Here is a 15,035-nt window from a genome sequence, read left to right as displayed (position 1 = left end):
GGTCATCTGCCATCTTTTCTATCAGACCACAAGCTGAAGCTTAAGAGCAAGAAGTACATCTTCGATTATGTTCCTTTTGTACTCCTTCTCCGTAGTGCCAGACCTCTGGCCCCCATAGCAGATCATTAAATTGTGTATGTCCTATACAGGGCAGATAGAAAGTCCTTGTTGCCTTTGAAAAGTAGTTACCCTTCTAGCAAGCATAAAATGTTAAGAGCTAGAAGAGAATTCAGAGATAGATCATCTAGTGCAAACTCTTCACTTTTCAGATAAGAAAAAGAACTTTGCCAAAGGTCACACAGCTATTAAGTGGAAACCCAGAGCTGGAATACAGGGAAGTCAGTACCTTTTCCACGACATACCTCTAAGATAAAGAGCTCAAGGGAGGGCGGCTAGGTGGCGCAGTGGATAAAGCACCAGCCCCGGATTCAGGAGTACCTGAGTTCAAATCCGGCCTCAGACACTTGACACTTACTAGCTGTGTGACCCTGGGCAAGTCACTTAACCCCCATTGCCCCGCAAAAAAAAAAAAGAGCTCAAAAGCTGTCCTGACAGCCACTCCTATAACTAAACCCCAAATTTGTTATATATCCCCAAACCAGAAGCCCCACAGACTTTCAGGGACTGAAGGTATATACGCAGTAAGTTTCAGCATAGCTACACCTCCCCTAAAAGCGGGAACGTGAAGCTAGCCCAGCAATACACCCCTGAAATAACAGGTTTATCCATTGCAATAAAAAAATGATAATTCTGGAACCAAGAAGCACAAAATCAGGGCAAGGAGAAACACGAGACACCTACCTCGAAGACAGAATTATCAAATAGGCAAAACCTACTCACTGCCACCTACATATCCCCTTTCTGAAGGCTTCTTCTCACCTCCTGTTAGCACTTTATTCCCACTCTATGTGCCAAGTTTTCTTATTCATGTAGCCTGTCTCTAATACAAAAGATGGAAATGACTTGATAAATTTATTCACAATACCGTGTCCAGGAATCAGAGAGAAAGAAAATGCTTACCTCAAGAAATTGCTTATTTGGTATATCAGTGAATGAGATAGGATTAAATATATTCTGGGAACTCCAAGAGGCAGAGGTCTGAACTAATGGTTAGAAGACAGCAATTTTGGAAGCAGAGTAGTAACTCCCCTGTTTTTATTTTATTATTTTTGTTTGTTTGTTTGCAGGGCAATGAGGGTTAAGTGACTTGCCCAGGGTCACACAACTAGTAAGTGTCAAGTATCTGAGGCCAGATTTGAACTCAGGTCCTCCTGATTCCAGGGCCAGTACTTTATTCACTGCACCACCTAGCTGCCCAACTCCCCTGCTTTTAAAACTGAAAATTTTAAGAAATTTATTTGGTCTAACAAAATGCACTTTCCAAACTCCCGTTTAAAGATAGGACATGTAAAGCATGTATTTTTTGTTTATCTTTTTGTGTGTTGGGTGGGGGGGGGGGAGGTCAGGGTTGAGTGGCATGCCTGGGGTCACAGGGTTGGAGAGTGTCTTGTGTCTGAGGCCAGATTTGGGCTTGGGTCCTCCTGGGTCCAGGGCAGGAGCTTTGTCCACTGTGTCACCTAGCTGCCCCATGATGGCATCTTTAGGGCAAAATTGAGGGGGGAGAGGATTGCACTGGGGGGAGGGGAAAGGGGAGAGGTAGAATGGGGTGAAATCCCACATGAAAGAAGCAGAAAAGGGCTTATGGAGTGAGAGAGATGGAGGAGTGAGGCCGTGAATGAGCCTTACACACATTGGAATTAGCTCAAAGACCTTAATCTCATCAGAGAAGGCTCCAGGAGAGAACCATGTACACACTCAATTGGGTGGAATAACCTATTAACCCTGCAGGAAAGTCAGAGGGAAAAGAGATAAGATGGGAGGGGTGAAAGAAGTGAGGGGGAGTGGGGGAGGGTCAGTCAGAAGCAAAACACTTTTGGGGAGGGACAGAAAATAGAGTAAATATCATGGGAAGGGAATAAGATGGAGGGAAACAGTCAACAATAGTAATTGTGAAAAATTTTTGAAGCAGAGGCAAGAGTAATGTAAAATGATGATGGTGATGGATTGATGACGATTGGAGGAAGATGAGGATTGATTGATGATGAGGACTGAATGAAGATGAAGATTGACTGACAGAGGATAATGATGAGGACTGATAGATGATGATTGATTGATGATTGATGATTGGTGATGATGGCAAAAACATATGGTACTTACTTTCCTGGGCTACTGTGAAGAAAATTCTTTGTCAAGTAAAAGGTACTATATAAATGTTATCAATTACTGTTGTTGCAATAATCAACCTCATGGCTTTATTGTAAGGAAATTTCTCTTTAAAGAACTATATAAGGGGCAGCTAGGTGGCGCTGTGGATCAAGCACCGGCCCTGGATTCAGGAGGACCTGAGTTCAAATGTGACCTCAGACACTTGGTACTTACTAGCTGTGTGACCCTGGGCAAGTCACTTAACCCTCATTGCCCCGCCCCCCCAATCAATTAAAGTACTATATAAATGCAGTTTACAAAAAAAAAAAAAAAAAAAGATGAGCAGGATGCTATCAGAAAGACCTAGAAGGACTTGCATGAGCTGATGCAAAGTGAAATGTACGGTATACAAAATAACAGTAATATTATAAGATGATCTGCTGTGAATGACTCAGTTATTTTCAGCAATGATCCAAGACAGTTCTGAAGGTCATATGAAAAACGCAATCCATCTACAGAGAGAGAGCTGATGGTATTTGAATGGAGATTGAAACATATTTTTTTTGTTCTTCTATCTGAAGTTTTGTTTTTGTCTATTTTCTTTCACAACCTGGCTAATGTGAAAATGTTTTGCATGACTACTCATGTATTGCTTATATTGGATTGCTTGAGTTATTGAGGCGGAAGAAAATTTGGAACACAGTTTAAAAAAAATTGATGTCAAAATGTGTATTTTGTATTTTACATGTAATCTGGAAAATAAAATTCCAAATATATTTAAAAAAATAAAGATAGGACAGAACAAAAAGACGTTTTCATAAAGCCTCCTAGATGTGATCATTGTCTTCCCTTCCCCTTCTGGGGCACAATGCACAGCACATGGTAAGCACTACTTTTCAGTTGTTGTTGTTGTTGCTGTTGTTGTTATTATTATTATGTAGTTAATAGATGTGTTGGCACAGAGACTAGATGACCAGGATAGCAGAATATGAGCACTGAAAGGGACATTAGAGGTCATCTGGCCCAATGCCCTTATTTTATATTTGCAGAAACGGCCCAAGTCAAGAAAAATGAAGTCACACAGATAGTCAGTGGAACAGTCCAGGCAAATTCAGGTCCTCTGACCTTCAGTTCTGAACAATGCTGCCTTCTCATTTACTGGTGATAACTCTAAGAAAGATTCTAGAAATTTAAGTGGAAGATTGATCTAGGTAGTATTTAGAGTCCTTTAAGATTTTATAAAACATTTTCAGAGCAAAGGACATATCTTCCTGATGCTTTTCAGATCATAAGTATCCATTACAATCCATTTTGTATCTTCACGATTAGCACAGTGCCTGGAATATATAGTAGGCACTTAATTTTTATTGAATAATTAATTGATACTACATAGATAATAAGATTCAGAGCGACTCCACTTAGTTCTGTATCTCTTTCAAATTTAATCATTCTTCTCTTATCTCTTCTCTACATTTTTTAAGTCATAGAATCACAAAATCTTAGAACTATAAGGGAATCTAGAGGTTATCTCATCTCTCATCTTCAGATAAGTAAACTTAAGGCCAAGAGAAATCAGGTGACGGTCCACAAACACTTAACTACTCTCCCTCTCTACCCTTTATTCTCTTTTCTTCCCTCCTCTCATTCTTTTTCCCCCCTTTCACTACTTTAGGTACATACCTTTCAAAGATCTACAATTCTTCCCCAACCCACAGCCTACCCCTCCCACTCCCCTACAATGGATACAGAATGAACGTGAGTTCTTTGAAAGTGGGACCATTTTTCTTTTCTTTTTCTTCCTTTTTTTGTATTCCCTCTGCTCACTGATGTTCCTGCAGATCCTCACAAAGCACACTCCATCACTTGTCTCATCTTTATATTGGCCATCCCCACAAGCCTGGAATGCTCTGCCTCTCCACTTTCTCCTATTCTTTCCCTGGTTTCCATCTCGAAAATGAAACTCAGGTCCCAATTTCTGCAGACAATCTTTCCTAATCCTCCCGAATGCAACTGCCTTCCTCTCTTAAAATTACTTATCAACTCTGCCCAAAGCGTGTGTGTCCCTAGTTACATACAAGATTAGAATTGGGGCACCTTGTGGGGCAGGGACTGGAGGACTTTCTTTGTAAACCCTTCCCCCCCCCCTCACGTTTAGAACACTGTCAACACTTAATAAATAAAATGCTGCCCGTAGTTGTTTGGGAAGAGAGGGTGGTGCCTTCCTTCCCTAATCAGCCTATGGTGAGACAGAGAAAATTGTGACGTTACAGCTGCGTGCCTGAATGAAAGGCGATTGGAAAACTCCGGTGCTTCTCTCCATTTCCCCCCTCCCTCCTGGGAGGCGCAGGGGGAAGCTTCTTCCTGCCGGGACTCTGCCGGGAATGATCCTTCTTCTCCAGACGAATCACCCACCTTACCAACCCGAAGAGAGAGAAGACCGTGGGATCGCGGGAAGGGGTCTTAGAGATCATCTAATACAACCTATTCACGTCTCACAGAGGAGGAAACTGAAGCTCGGAAAGGTTTAGTGACTTTGTCAACATCACCCAGGTAGGACGTAGCAGAGGCGGGATTTGAACCCAGGTCCTGAGGCTCCGGGGCCGGCGCTCTTTCCACGACAATTCACTCCGCTGACTTAAGCACCCTCTCGGCGGACTACTCCGCTTCTCTCCCGGCCCCTCTGGGAGCTTTTTATTCTTCCCTTTTCCCGGCTCTCCCGCCCAGTCACCATCACCTCTAGGGGATGTTACACTAGTGAAACTATCTTCCGTTACCAAGTCGCCACCACTCACCTGAGTGACGAGCCCCGAGGCTAAGTAGTCTTCCAACAGCAGCCCCGCGGCGGTTGGGGAGCTCTCCGGGACCCAAGGGTTGGAAGCCGCCATACCTCCGCTAGCCGCCTTTCCCTGCTAGGGGGCCGGGCAGAAACGCGGCTCAGCCTCCGAGCAGCCACTGCGCGCGCGCGGCGAATCCAAACAGCGGCGGCCTGGGATGGCTGCGCAGGCGCGCGCCAATGACATCACAGGGCGTTCCCGGCCGGGGAACAGCCCCCCGCCCAGGGGCGGGGCCCCCCGGCGTCACCGGGCCGAGGCCTGAGCGCCCGGGGCCGGAGGCCACCGGGGTCGTGGGTTGGATGACTGCGGTCCTTCTGGCGGCGCCGGGCTTCCGGGGAACGGCGGAGGGCGGTAGGGCCCGGCGGGCGGGCTAGCGGGCTGGACGGGCTCCGGAAGGGAGGCCGCCGAGCTCCCCTCGGGTTTGGCAGTGACCGCAGCGGCTTCTCCCACAGGGTGAGTGAGGCCCGGGCCGGCGGGCCGGCTGCTGCGGCTGCAGGATGGGAAACAGCGCCCTCCGCGCCCACCTGGAAACGGCGCAGAAAACGGGCGTGTTTCAGCTCAAGGACCGCGGCCTGACGGAGGTGAGACCGAGCCCGGGGCGGGGGATGGAGCCCGGCCGGCCCCGGGAGGCGGCGGGGAAGCGGGAGGCGGGGCTGGGGCGGCCCGCGCTGCGACCACCCCCTTTCTCCAGTTCCCCGAGGACCTGCAGAGGCTGACGAGTAACCTCCGGACCATCGACCTGTCCAACAACAAGATAGAGCACCTCCCGCCCGCCCTCATCGGGAAGTTCACGCTGCTCAAGAGCCTGTCCCTGAACCACAACAAACTGAGTGAGTGGGGCGGGGAGGGGCCCGGGAGCCTCCCGCTACGCCCTTCCCCCCACGACCACCTGTCGCTGAGTAGTCTCTCCAGGGCTGAAAATGAGATGAGATGAAGTGTCTCCGATGGGACTTAAAAGTTGTTTTGTCACAGTCTCTGCTCCCCATCCCACCACACCCCGGGGAATTGTAGGGTTCCCCTCTCTTCAGCTGGGTGCCCTACCCCTTCACTTTGATTGTTGGTGCCCCCCCACCCCCTCCAGCTGCCTGATTTGCCTGTCAGGGATCAAGGCAAAGTATTACTAGGGGAGTTTATCAGGGAGAAAAAGCAAAGCTGGTGGTAAATGAGATAACATTTGGGGGATACAGCTGAACCTTCAAAAAAAATGTTTTTGTCAGTATTTTTCCACGTTCTCTAAACTTTACAGCCTCCTTTAAGAGTAGACAATCAGCCTTAATCTCATAATAATGGTTTCTGTGCATAGATTCTATAAACTACAGCTTCCCTTAAGGGAAAAAAATGTTATGGTGGTCTAAAGAATACCAAGGCCAATCTTTTAACAATAGCACTAGAAAAATTCGAACTGCAGAAAAGGATGCAGAAGTAACTAGGCACACCCATGGGATTCTGCAGCTCACCAAATTACCTTTAAACAAGCATTTTTAAGCATATACAGGCACTGTGCTAGACCCTGAGTATAAAAAGGGGCAAAAACATCCCCTTCCCTCAAAGAAATCACAATCCAAGGGGGGAGACAATAGGCAAAGTTAGGGATAAACAAGGCACATACCATTAACACTTGTAAAATTACAGAGGGAAGATATTAGCATGTAATGGAGGTGGGGGGAGCAGAACAGAGGGTTTTAGCAGAAGCTTTTAAAAATCAGAAGGTGGAAGCTGAGAAGGGGAGAGGTCTGGAGATGATTAGTCTTGTTCAAGAAACAGCAAGGAGTCCTGTGTAGCTAAATCATGGGGACTGGGAGTCAGGGATAAGAAGATTAGAATGGTAGGAGTGGGGCAGGTTATGACTGTCTTATCAAACAACAGAGGATTTTCTATTTGACCTTGGAGGTAATGGTAGCCACTGGACTTTGAACAGAAGGACTTATTAAGGTTAGACTTGTACTTCAGGAAGATAACTTTGATGGACTGAAATGAAAGCAAGGAGACCAACCAGCAGGCTATTGCAGTAGTTACAAAGGAATACCTTTTGAATGCCTTTAGGTCCTTTATTTTCAGTGTGACCTTCCAGAGGGAAATCAGCAAAAAAAGTATTTGAAAAATACCACAGCATGGGGGTGTTCTAGATAAATTAAGAACGAATTTATCAGCAAGACAATCTGCAACCTAATCTTTGGAAGCTTTTTGAAATTGTTCGTCCTCTGCATCATATTCAGTGTTTGTGATTATCTTTGCTAGCTGTTCTGCCAGAGGAGCTGTGCAAGTTGACAAAGCTCGAGACCCTACACCTTAACAACAATCACCTGACACAGCTGCCAGCTGCCTTTGGGCAATTGTCAGCCCTCAAGTCCTTGAGCCTCTCTGGCAACCAGCTTCGAGCAGTGCCATCTCAGCTCTGTAGCCTTCGACACTTGGATGTGGTAGATCTCTCCAAGAACCAGATTCAAAGTGTACCTGACACGGTCGGAGAACTACAGGCTATTGAGCTCAACCTCAACCAGAATCAGGTCTGTAACACAGATGTGCATCTGCGTTTATGGAATATGAATAGCCTCTTTTCTTCTTTACCTGGCTCTCTGAGAGGGGGGAAGAAAAGAGAATGTATCCCTGGACTTGAGAGCCATTTATTTGCTCACTCCTTAGAATCAAGTCTGAGTGAGATGGAGGTAAGAGGTGAACCATCTTTTCGTGGACCTTGGTGGACTCCTCAGTCTACCTGACCAATGCCCAGGAACCTTCTAATAGGAACTGTATGAATTCAGTCAGAATATCCCCATTTTGGCAATTTATCTATAAAGACAATGGAACAAAAAAGGTAGAGATTTTATGGAAGGTGTGACTAAAGGTTATCTAATCAATTGGTTGTTGTAAGTCTTCACCTTTGAAAGGGGAGGTACAAAGATGTCTTTCACATTTATTTTGACATGCCTTCTTGATATAGTCAAATGGCAAAATGTTGAAATGTGAAGGGGAGTTAGACTGAACTGTGACCTCTTGCACTTACACAGTTACTAAGCCCCTCTATGCTAACAGGTTATCCCCTATAAATATATCATTGAGCTGCCAGGATTTAGAGGCTTTTTTGGGAATATTGTAGCAGAGATTAAAGGATTGGCTACTTAAGCATAGGATGTTTGGTTGAGTTTTCAATATGTGAGGGACCCATTGGTATATATTAACCCCTCCCCCACCAGCTGCTAGTGCATTGCCAACCAAACGTGTGTGTAAATGTCTCCCTCAATAAAATGTAAGCTTCTTGAGGGACTGCACCTAACAAAATGTCTGATATATTCTAGGTGCTTAATTTTTTAAAAAATGGTTATTGGTTGATTTGCTCTTAAGAGTCATTTCCCATATTAAATGTTAAAACCCGGGGCAGCTAGGTGGCACAGTGGATAGAGCACCGGCCCTGGAGTCAGGAGTACCTGAGTTCAAATCCAGCCTCAGACACTTAACACTTACTAGCTGTGTGACCCTGGGCAAGAGACTTAACCCCCACTGCTGCACAAAAAAAAACCCCAAAACCCAGTAACCCAGCATATCTTTCATTTGCTCAGAATTGGTGTATCTGAAAAACCTGATCATGTAGAAATCTCAATATTTTAGTATTTGGTACAAGAAGTTAAGGCACATGGTTATACTCTACAACTGACTGAATCTGCTACTTGCTACCTATATGACCTTAACAAATGAATTAATTCTCTGGGCCTCAGTTTCCTCATGTGTAAAATAATTGGGTTGGACTAGAACTCTAAAGTCAATGATTTGTGAGAATTTAGGTATAGATAGATGGCCCCTCAACACTTGTTTCCCAGTCAGAAATGAGTTCTTTCACAGAGCTGAAAAGCACTTATTTGGAAGAACCTGTATTTCACTGGGGAGAAAGGAGTCTCACCCTTGAGAAATTTTTATAGAGGGCTTGCATCATAGAAAAATGCTTGCTTTTTTTCCCCTTAGCTTTGCTTCAAGGTTGGTGGTCCAGCCTGCAGCATTCAGAGTTTTGAGATCTTCAGTATTTTGTACCCCTGGGAGGCAACTAGCATGCTTGTAGCATGCTTGGTTTTGAAATCAGGAAAACCCAAGTTTAAATCCTGCCCCAGACAATAGCAAGTCACTTAACCTCTCTGCCTCATTTACCTCCCTTCTAAAATGGAGATCTAACAGTAAAAAGCACCTATATCCAAAAGTATTTGTGAAGATGAAGGAAGATATTTGTAAAGCATGTTACAAATCTTAAAGCATTAGCTTTAAATGCTAGCTACTGTTACCATTATTATATTCAATTTGATATCATTACTGTGCTACTATCTTAGCTTCTTTACCAAATTGCAAGCCCTTAAGTCAGAGATGGTACCTTAACAAAGCACCTTCCACTTAGTAGGTGCTTAACGCTGTGCTGAGTAATTTAGGGGATGCTAAAGAAATAATCCTGGGGGTAGCTAGGTGGCGAAGTGGATAGAGCACCAGCCCTGGATTCAGGAGGACCTGAGTTCAAATCCGGCCTCAGACACTTGACACAAGCTGTGTGACCCTGGGCAAAGTCACTTAATCCCCATTGTCCCGCAAAAAAAAAAGAAAGAAAAAAGAAAAGAAATAGTCCTTAAGTTAATAATGCTGAGTTAAAACAACTATATGAAAGAGAAAGTAGTTTGTGACTGAATTTTGCAAGAGACTAAGTTCTGTGGGAATTCATAGGAATTTGGTTGTGAACAGGGGTGGAATGTGGTAAGAGTAGGAAGAGTGCTGCATTTGGAGTCAGAAGTCCTGGGTTCAAGTTCCAGCTTGACTACACTAGATAACCATTGGGGGGGTGAGTGTTAAGTGATTTGCCCAGGGTCACACAGCTAGTAAGTGTCAAGTGTCTGAGGTCGGATTTGAACTCAGGTCCTCTTGAATCCAGGACTGGTGCTTTATCCACTGCACCACCTAGCTGCCCCCACACTAGATAACCTATTGACTTTAAGTCATATAACTTCTGAGTCTTGGTTTCCAAGGGTGGAAGGTGATATTTATGGTCCTGTGAGATGAGAAGGACCTGAAGGATGAATAAGATTTGAGTAGAGGGGAAGGGGAAGGGAGGTGTAGGTTAGGCCATTCTAGGTAAAGAAAACCACGTAATCTAAAGCAGTGAAGGTAGCATTGAATATCGCACGTTTGTGGGGCCATGAAAGATACGGACTAACTAAAATGAAAAATGTTTAAGTAGCAAATAAAGTTGGGTAGGCCAAATGTGGAGAGATTTGTAACTCGTGTGACACAGTTTAGACTCAGTCTTAGGAACCTCTGAAGGTTTTAGATGAGAATGACAAGACTGAAGCCAACTTTAAAGGAAATTACTCTGACATCATTATGTAGGAATGGATTAAAGGGGGGGAGAGATTGCTGATGTCAGAGGGTCATGTAGAAGATTTTTAGAGTAATATAATTCTGTGATGATGAATCAAAGATAACATCAAAGATTAGAACATGGGTGACAAAAGAGGAGTACTGTTGACAAATGGAAATTGGAAGCTTGTTTTAAGCTTGCTGAATTTGAGTAGATCTGACTATAGACAAACATGTCATAAAAGTGTATTCAAGTTTGAAGAGACCACTCACCAGAACTAGAAGGGATTTGGGAATCACTTAATCTAACACCCTCATTTTCCAGATGAAGGACCTGAGGTCCATAGACATTAATTTGCTGGAGATCATGAGGGCAGGAAGAAGTAGAATCTGAAAGAGAGAGAGAGAGAGAGAGAGAGAGTGTGTGTGTGTGTGTGTGTATAAAATTGTAGCTGCTACTTACCTTACCCTTTAAGATCTATAAAGCACTCAGTATATTATCTCATTGGACTCTCATATCTCATTGGGGATATCCTCTCTGTCCTTGGCTTTTCTTGCTATTTATCTGACCATTCCTTTTAGTTTCCCTCAGTGGTTCAAATTTCTCCAAGCCCTACCAAATGTGGGTGTTATCAGATTGTCCTAGGCCTTTAGTGATCTCTTTTGCTTTCATGGATTAAATTATCACCTCTGTGCCTAGCTTTCAAATCTCTGTCTATATAGATATCTAACCCTAATTTCTCCTGAGATCTAGACTCACTACCTGCTTAGATTTTTCTACTCAGATGGACTTGTTAATTCAAATTCTAACCTGTCCAAAACAAAATTACTCAATTTCCTCTCTAATTTCCCTGTTAATTATTGGGAAAACCTCTTCAAACAAGATCCCATCAGCCTTGGTACTCTACCACCTTATGTCCCTCTGATTGGAAGGGGGAGCCACGAACTCCCAAACCTCCATTCCCATCTTCCCAATCACCCAAGCTTTAGAGTCCTCTTTTCAGGGTGGGAGGTGAAGAGTCACTCAGTTGACGAGTCTCATTGATTCCATCTCTACTTCATGTTTTACATCTGCTTGCTTCTTTTCACTCAGTCACCACCCAAGTGTGGGCCATCATCATCTCACCTAGACTATGCTACTACTAACTTCACTGGTCTTCTGTTCCCAATATAACCTTTACATAGCTTGCAAAATCTTCCTATGGCATAGGTCTAATCATCTCACACCCTTGCTCATAAACTTTCCATTGTTCCCTATTGCCCACTGGATAAAATAAACTTTTTAGCCTGGTACTTAAGGCTCTCCATAGTCTAGTTATGACCTACCTTTGCAAATTTACTTTCCACATCTCCTTAACACCATCTATTCTAACAAAAATAGACTGTTTCTCAAACCCAACATACTGTCTTTTCAATTCTGTACTTTCCCTCATGTCTGGAACACACTCCTTACTTAATTGACCTGTAGAAATCCTTCAAGGGCCCGTCGTGTGTTACTATCTCCATATAGCTTAACTTTATTTGCTCTATTTTTTTCTATACTCAAATTTTCTACAAATACTTTTATGGATTTTTATTTGGTCTGCCTTACATCTTTTTGTACTGTTGTCTTTTTATCATATCTCTCACAGTAGGCTATAATTCCCTTGAAGGTAGTGATTGCCTCTTACTATCTTTCTATCTCCTACCAAAGTGCCTTACACCCAGCAGTAACTTGTTTAAATGAGTGGTTTGAGACAAGGGAAGAAATAAGGATAATGTAACAAAACAAAACAAAAATGGTGTTAAATGCAACAGAAATATTAAAGAGAATGAGGGCAAAGAAACACCATTCAACTTGGCAATAAAGAATTTATCAATAACCATTGCAAAAGCAGTTTCAGTAGAGTGGTAGTCATAGAAGTCATATTAAGGGTGGTTAAAAAAAAATTGGAGATATCATTACCCCAAAATGGACCTTTAAAAAAAAATTTTCAAACAACATCTTTTCTCTTCTTCCCACCTTCATACACACATTGAAAAAGAAAAACAAAACCCTTGTCACAAATATACAGTCAAGAGGCAGCTAGGTGGCGCAGTGGATAGAGCACTGGCCCTGGAGTCAGGAGTACCTGAGTTCAAATCTGGCCTCAGGCATTTAACACTTACTAGCGGTGTGATCCTGGGCAAGTCTCTTAACCCCAATTGCCTCACTAAAAACAACAACAACAACAACAACAACAACAAAAAACAGTCAAGCAAAAATCAATCAAGCAAAGGATATTGTAGACCACTTGATTTTTGTCAGTAAAATTAAGAGAAATAGAATTATAAGAGGAGATAACTGTGATGGATTTGTTTTTTTCCCCAAGATGTTAAATAGGAAATAAGATTTTGTTACTTTTTTGACTTGACAGATTTCTCAGATCTCACCACAGATATCTCGATGTCCACGACTCAAGGTCTTGCGCATGGAAGAGAACTGCCTAGAACTCAGCATGCTTCCACGAAGCATCCTTAGCAATTCCCAAATAGCTCTGCTTGCAGTAGAAGGCAATCTTTTTGAGATAAAGAAACTCCGAGAACTGGAAGGCTATGAAAAGGTCTGTGAATAACAATTAATGATTGTTTCTTATCAGTTTCCTTACATAAGGATACTAGAGTGATCCACATAAATTTTTTCTTGGGGGGGGGGGGGGAAGGCAACTAGGGTTAAGTGACTTGCCCAGGGTCCTACAGCTAGTAAGTGTCAAGTGTCTGAAGTTGGATTTGAACTCAGGTCCTCCTGACTCCAGGGCTGGTGCTCTATCCACTGTGCCATCTAGCTGCCTCACAGATAAATTTTCACACCTAGTATTGATGGGACAAGCTCTTCCCTGTTTTGAAAATAGATTCAAGGAGTCAGCTACATATATGTTTCTGCTAGGAATTAGTGCCAAGGTAGCTTAAAAAAAAAAAGCTGTAGAATAACCTAGGTGACTGAATTTAACTCTCAAGTATCAAATATTTTTCATATCTATGAACTTTAAAATTGGATTTAGAATTGTTAGGAACAGAAAGGAAGAAGAAAGTCATCAATAAAAATTTAATGAAAAGTTAGGCTTGCTGGAATGCTAAATAAAAACTTCCCCATTTAAATATTAAAATAATTTTGGTTTTGTAGTACATGGAGAGGTTCACAGCCACCAAGAAGAAGTTTGCATGATGTTCCCCAGGATCAAGGCACCTCAAAGGAAACGCATTTTGAACCTAAGTTGGGAAGTCTGGCCGAATAGAAGACTCATGTCATTGCCAAGGAGATCTGCAGTGAGGAAATGATTGAAGGAGGAATGAGCACTTGAGTACCAAATGGTGTCTCCCAAGAGCAGATGTTGCATCTAACTTTCTCTCCCTTTTCAGGACTTGCTATAAATAAAAGCAGAAGGGAGGGGAAGGGGAAGGGGGAGCGAGAGCGAGATTGAGAGTGTGAGTGTGTTAGAGAAGAAAGGCCAAGTCCTCAGGCTGACGGATAATGAAGGCCTATATTTTCACAGCTGTTGCCAGTTTCACTTTAAGAAACAAGTAGGTAGCTGCTGTTTTATACACTTAAGGGGCTGTGCCTGGTAACTGCCCTAAGGTTGTGTCACTAGAATAGCTCCACACCACAGCTTGAAAGCCCATATTTAATTCTGATGTGTGAGCTGCCATAACAACCACAGATCCACCTCTGCATTGAACACTTTGTATTTCTGTGGAGAGGCTGCTATGAACTAATCACAGCATTCAGTGCTTTGTTTATTCCAACACATCAGTCCAGTTGAAAGTTAAAACTGCTACTTTGGAAAAAGTGCTTATTCTGCTTGGAACTTAATGTATAATATGTGACAACTGTCTCTATTCAAAATGTGCTTTGCTGGTTTAAAAAAACCAAATACTTAGGAGATGAGCCCTGAGCTGCAGCAAATTCATTACTATTGTAGGTGCCTTACAGGTGAAGGTACTCGTATGCAAAACATGTAAGATGAAAAGAATTGTAATATCCAAGATTTTTCTAAAGCTTCTTTAGAAATGTCTAATTTCCTATAACCTTTTACCCTTTTTGTATTATAATTTTACTAATCAAATGACCTATATCCCAAAGCTATTGCTATAAAAGATTTTCAAAACATCCCATTATGTATATTAGGTGTGCTCTCTGCATAAGATGGAAAAAAAGGATATGGAAAATAAAAAACTTTTTTAAAAGAACTTGGATGGAGTGCAGGAAAAGTTAATTTTGAAAAGAGGTAAGAGAACAAATACAAATAAATCCAAGGTCATTTTGGGGGGTGTGGCAGAGGCATTAAAGACAAAAACAAAAAAAACAAAAAAAAAATAGCACATCAGTCAGTCTGGACCTGAGGGCTTGAAGGGGAACAATGTGGAACAAGCCTGGAAAGATAGGTGAGAGCTTGTGAAGGAATTTAAGTGCCAAAATGGAGTTCATATTTAGTCTTAGTAACAGACACAGTTTGACAAATTACTTTAGCAGCTGTATGAAGGATGGATCCATAAGGAGATATTCCCCAAGAGGCAGAGACCAATTAGGCTACTGCAGTGTGTCTCAAACTGCAGCAAGAGACCATGAAACACCAAAGGATTTTTTTGTTTTTATTGTCTTTATGAGTCTTATGGTAATAGACATTGAAAATCATTTTAGAGAATTCTACTGCA

At 42.8% G+C, this 15,035-nt stretch overlaps 2 protein-coding genes across 5 annotated transcripts in view; one reads left to right on the top strand and one right to left on the bottom strand.

The window, feature by feature from the left end:
* Positions 1-5,167, bottom strand: part of HAUS2 (HAUS augmin like complex subunit 2) — a 29,567-nt gene extending 24,400 nt beyond the window's left edge. The window contains exon 1 of the mRNA XM_043981681.1: positions 4,998-5,167. Within this exon, the coding sequence (XP_043837616.1) occupies positions 4,998-5,090 (93 nt within the window). The 5' untranslated portion in view covers positions 5,091-5,167. The remainder of the gene's footprint in view (positions 1-4,997) is intronic.
* On the top strand, positions 4,528-14,570 carry LRRC57 (leucine rich repeat containing 57). Of its 4 annotated transcripts, none has more exons than XM_043981680.1 (6): positions 4,528-4,727; positions 5,492-5,620; positions 5,731-5,869; positions 7,278-7,546; positions 12,761-12,946; positions 13,507-14,570. In XM_043981680.1, the coding sequence occupies exons 2-6, from the start codon at positions 5,537-5,539 to the stop codon at positions 13,546-13,548; spliced, it is 720 nt and encodes a 239-aa protein (XP_043837615.1). In that variant the 5' UTR covers positions 4,528-4,727; positions 5,492-5,536; the 3' UTR covers positions 13,549-14,570. The 4 variants fall into 4 exon arrangements, with proteins under 4 accessions (XP_043837615.1, XP_043837613.1, XP_043837614.1 ...); XM_043981678.1 differs by having other exon boundaries at positions 4,528-4,755; XM_043981679.1 differs by having other exon boundaries at positions 4,528-4,758.
* The last annotated feature ends 465 nt before the right edge of the window (positions 14,571-15,035 follow it).

This window comes from Dromiciops gliroides, chromosome 2, assembly GCF_019393635.1.
Source record: "Dromiciops gliroides isolate mDroGli1 chromosome 2, mDroGli1.pri, whole genome shotgun sequence".
Taxonomy (NCBI): Eukaryota; Metazoa; Chordata; class Mammalia; order Microbiotheria; family Microbiotheriidae; genus Dromiciops; species Dromiciops gliroides.
The sequence above is the reverse complement of the archived record's forward strand: the minus strand, read 5'-3'. Positions and strand labels throughout refer to the sequence as shown.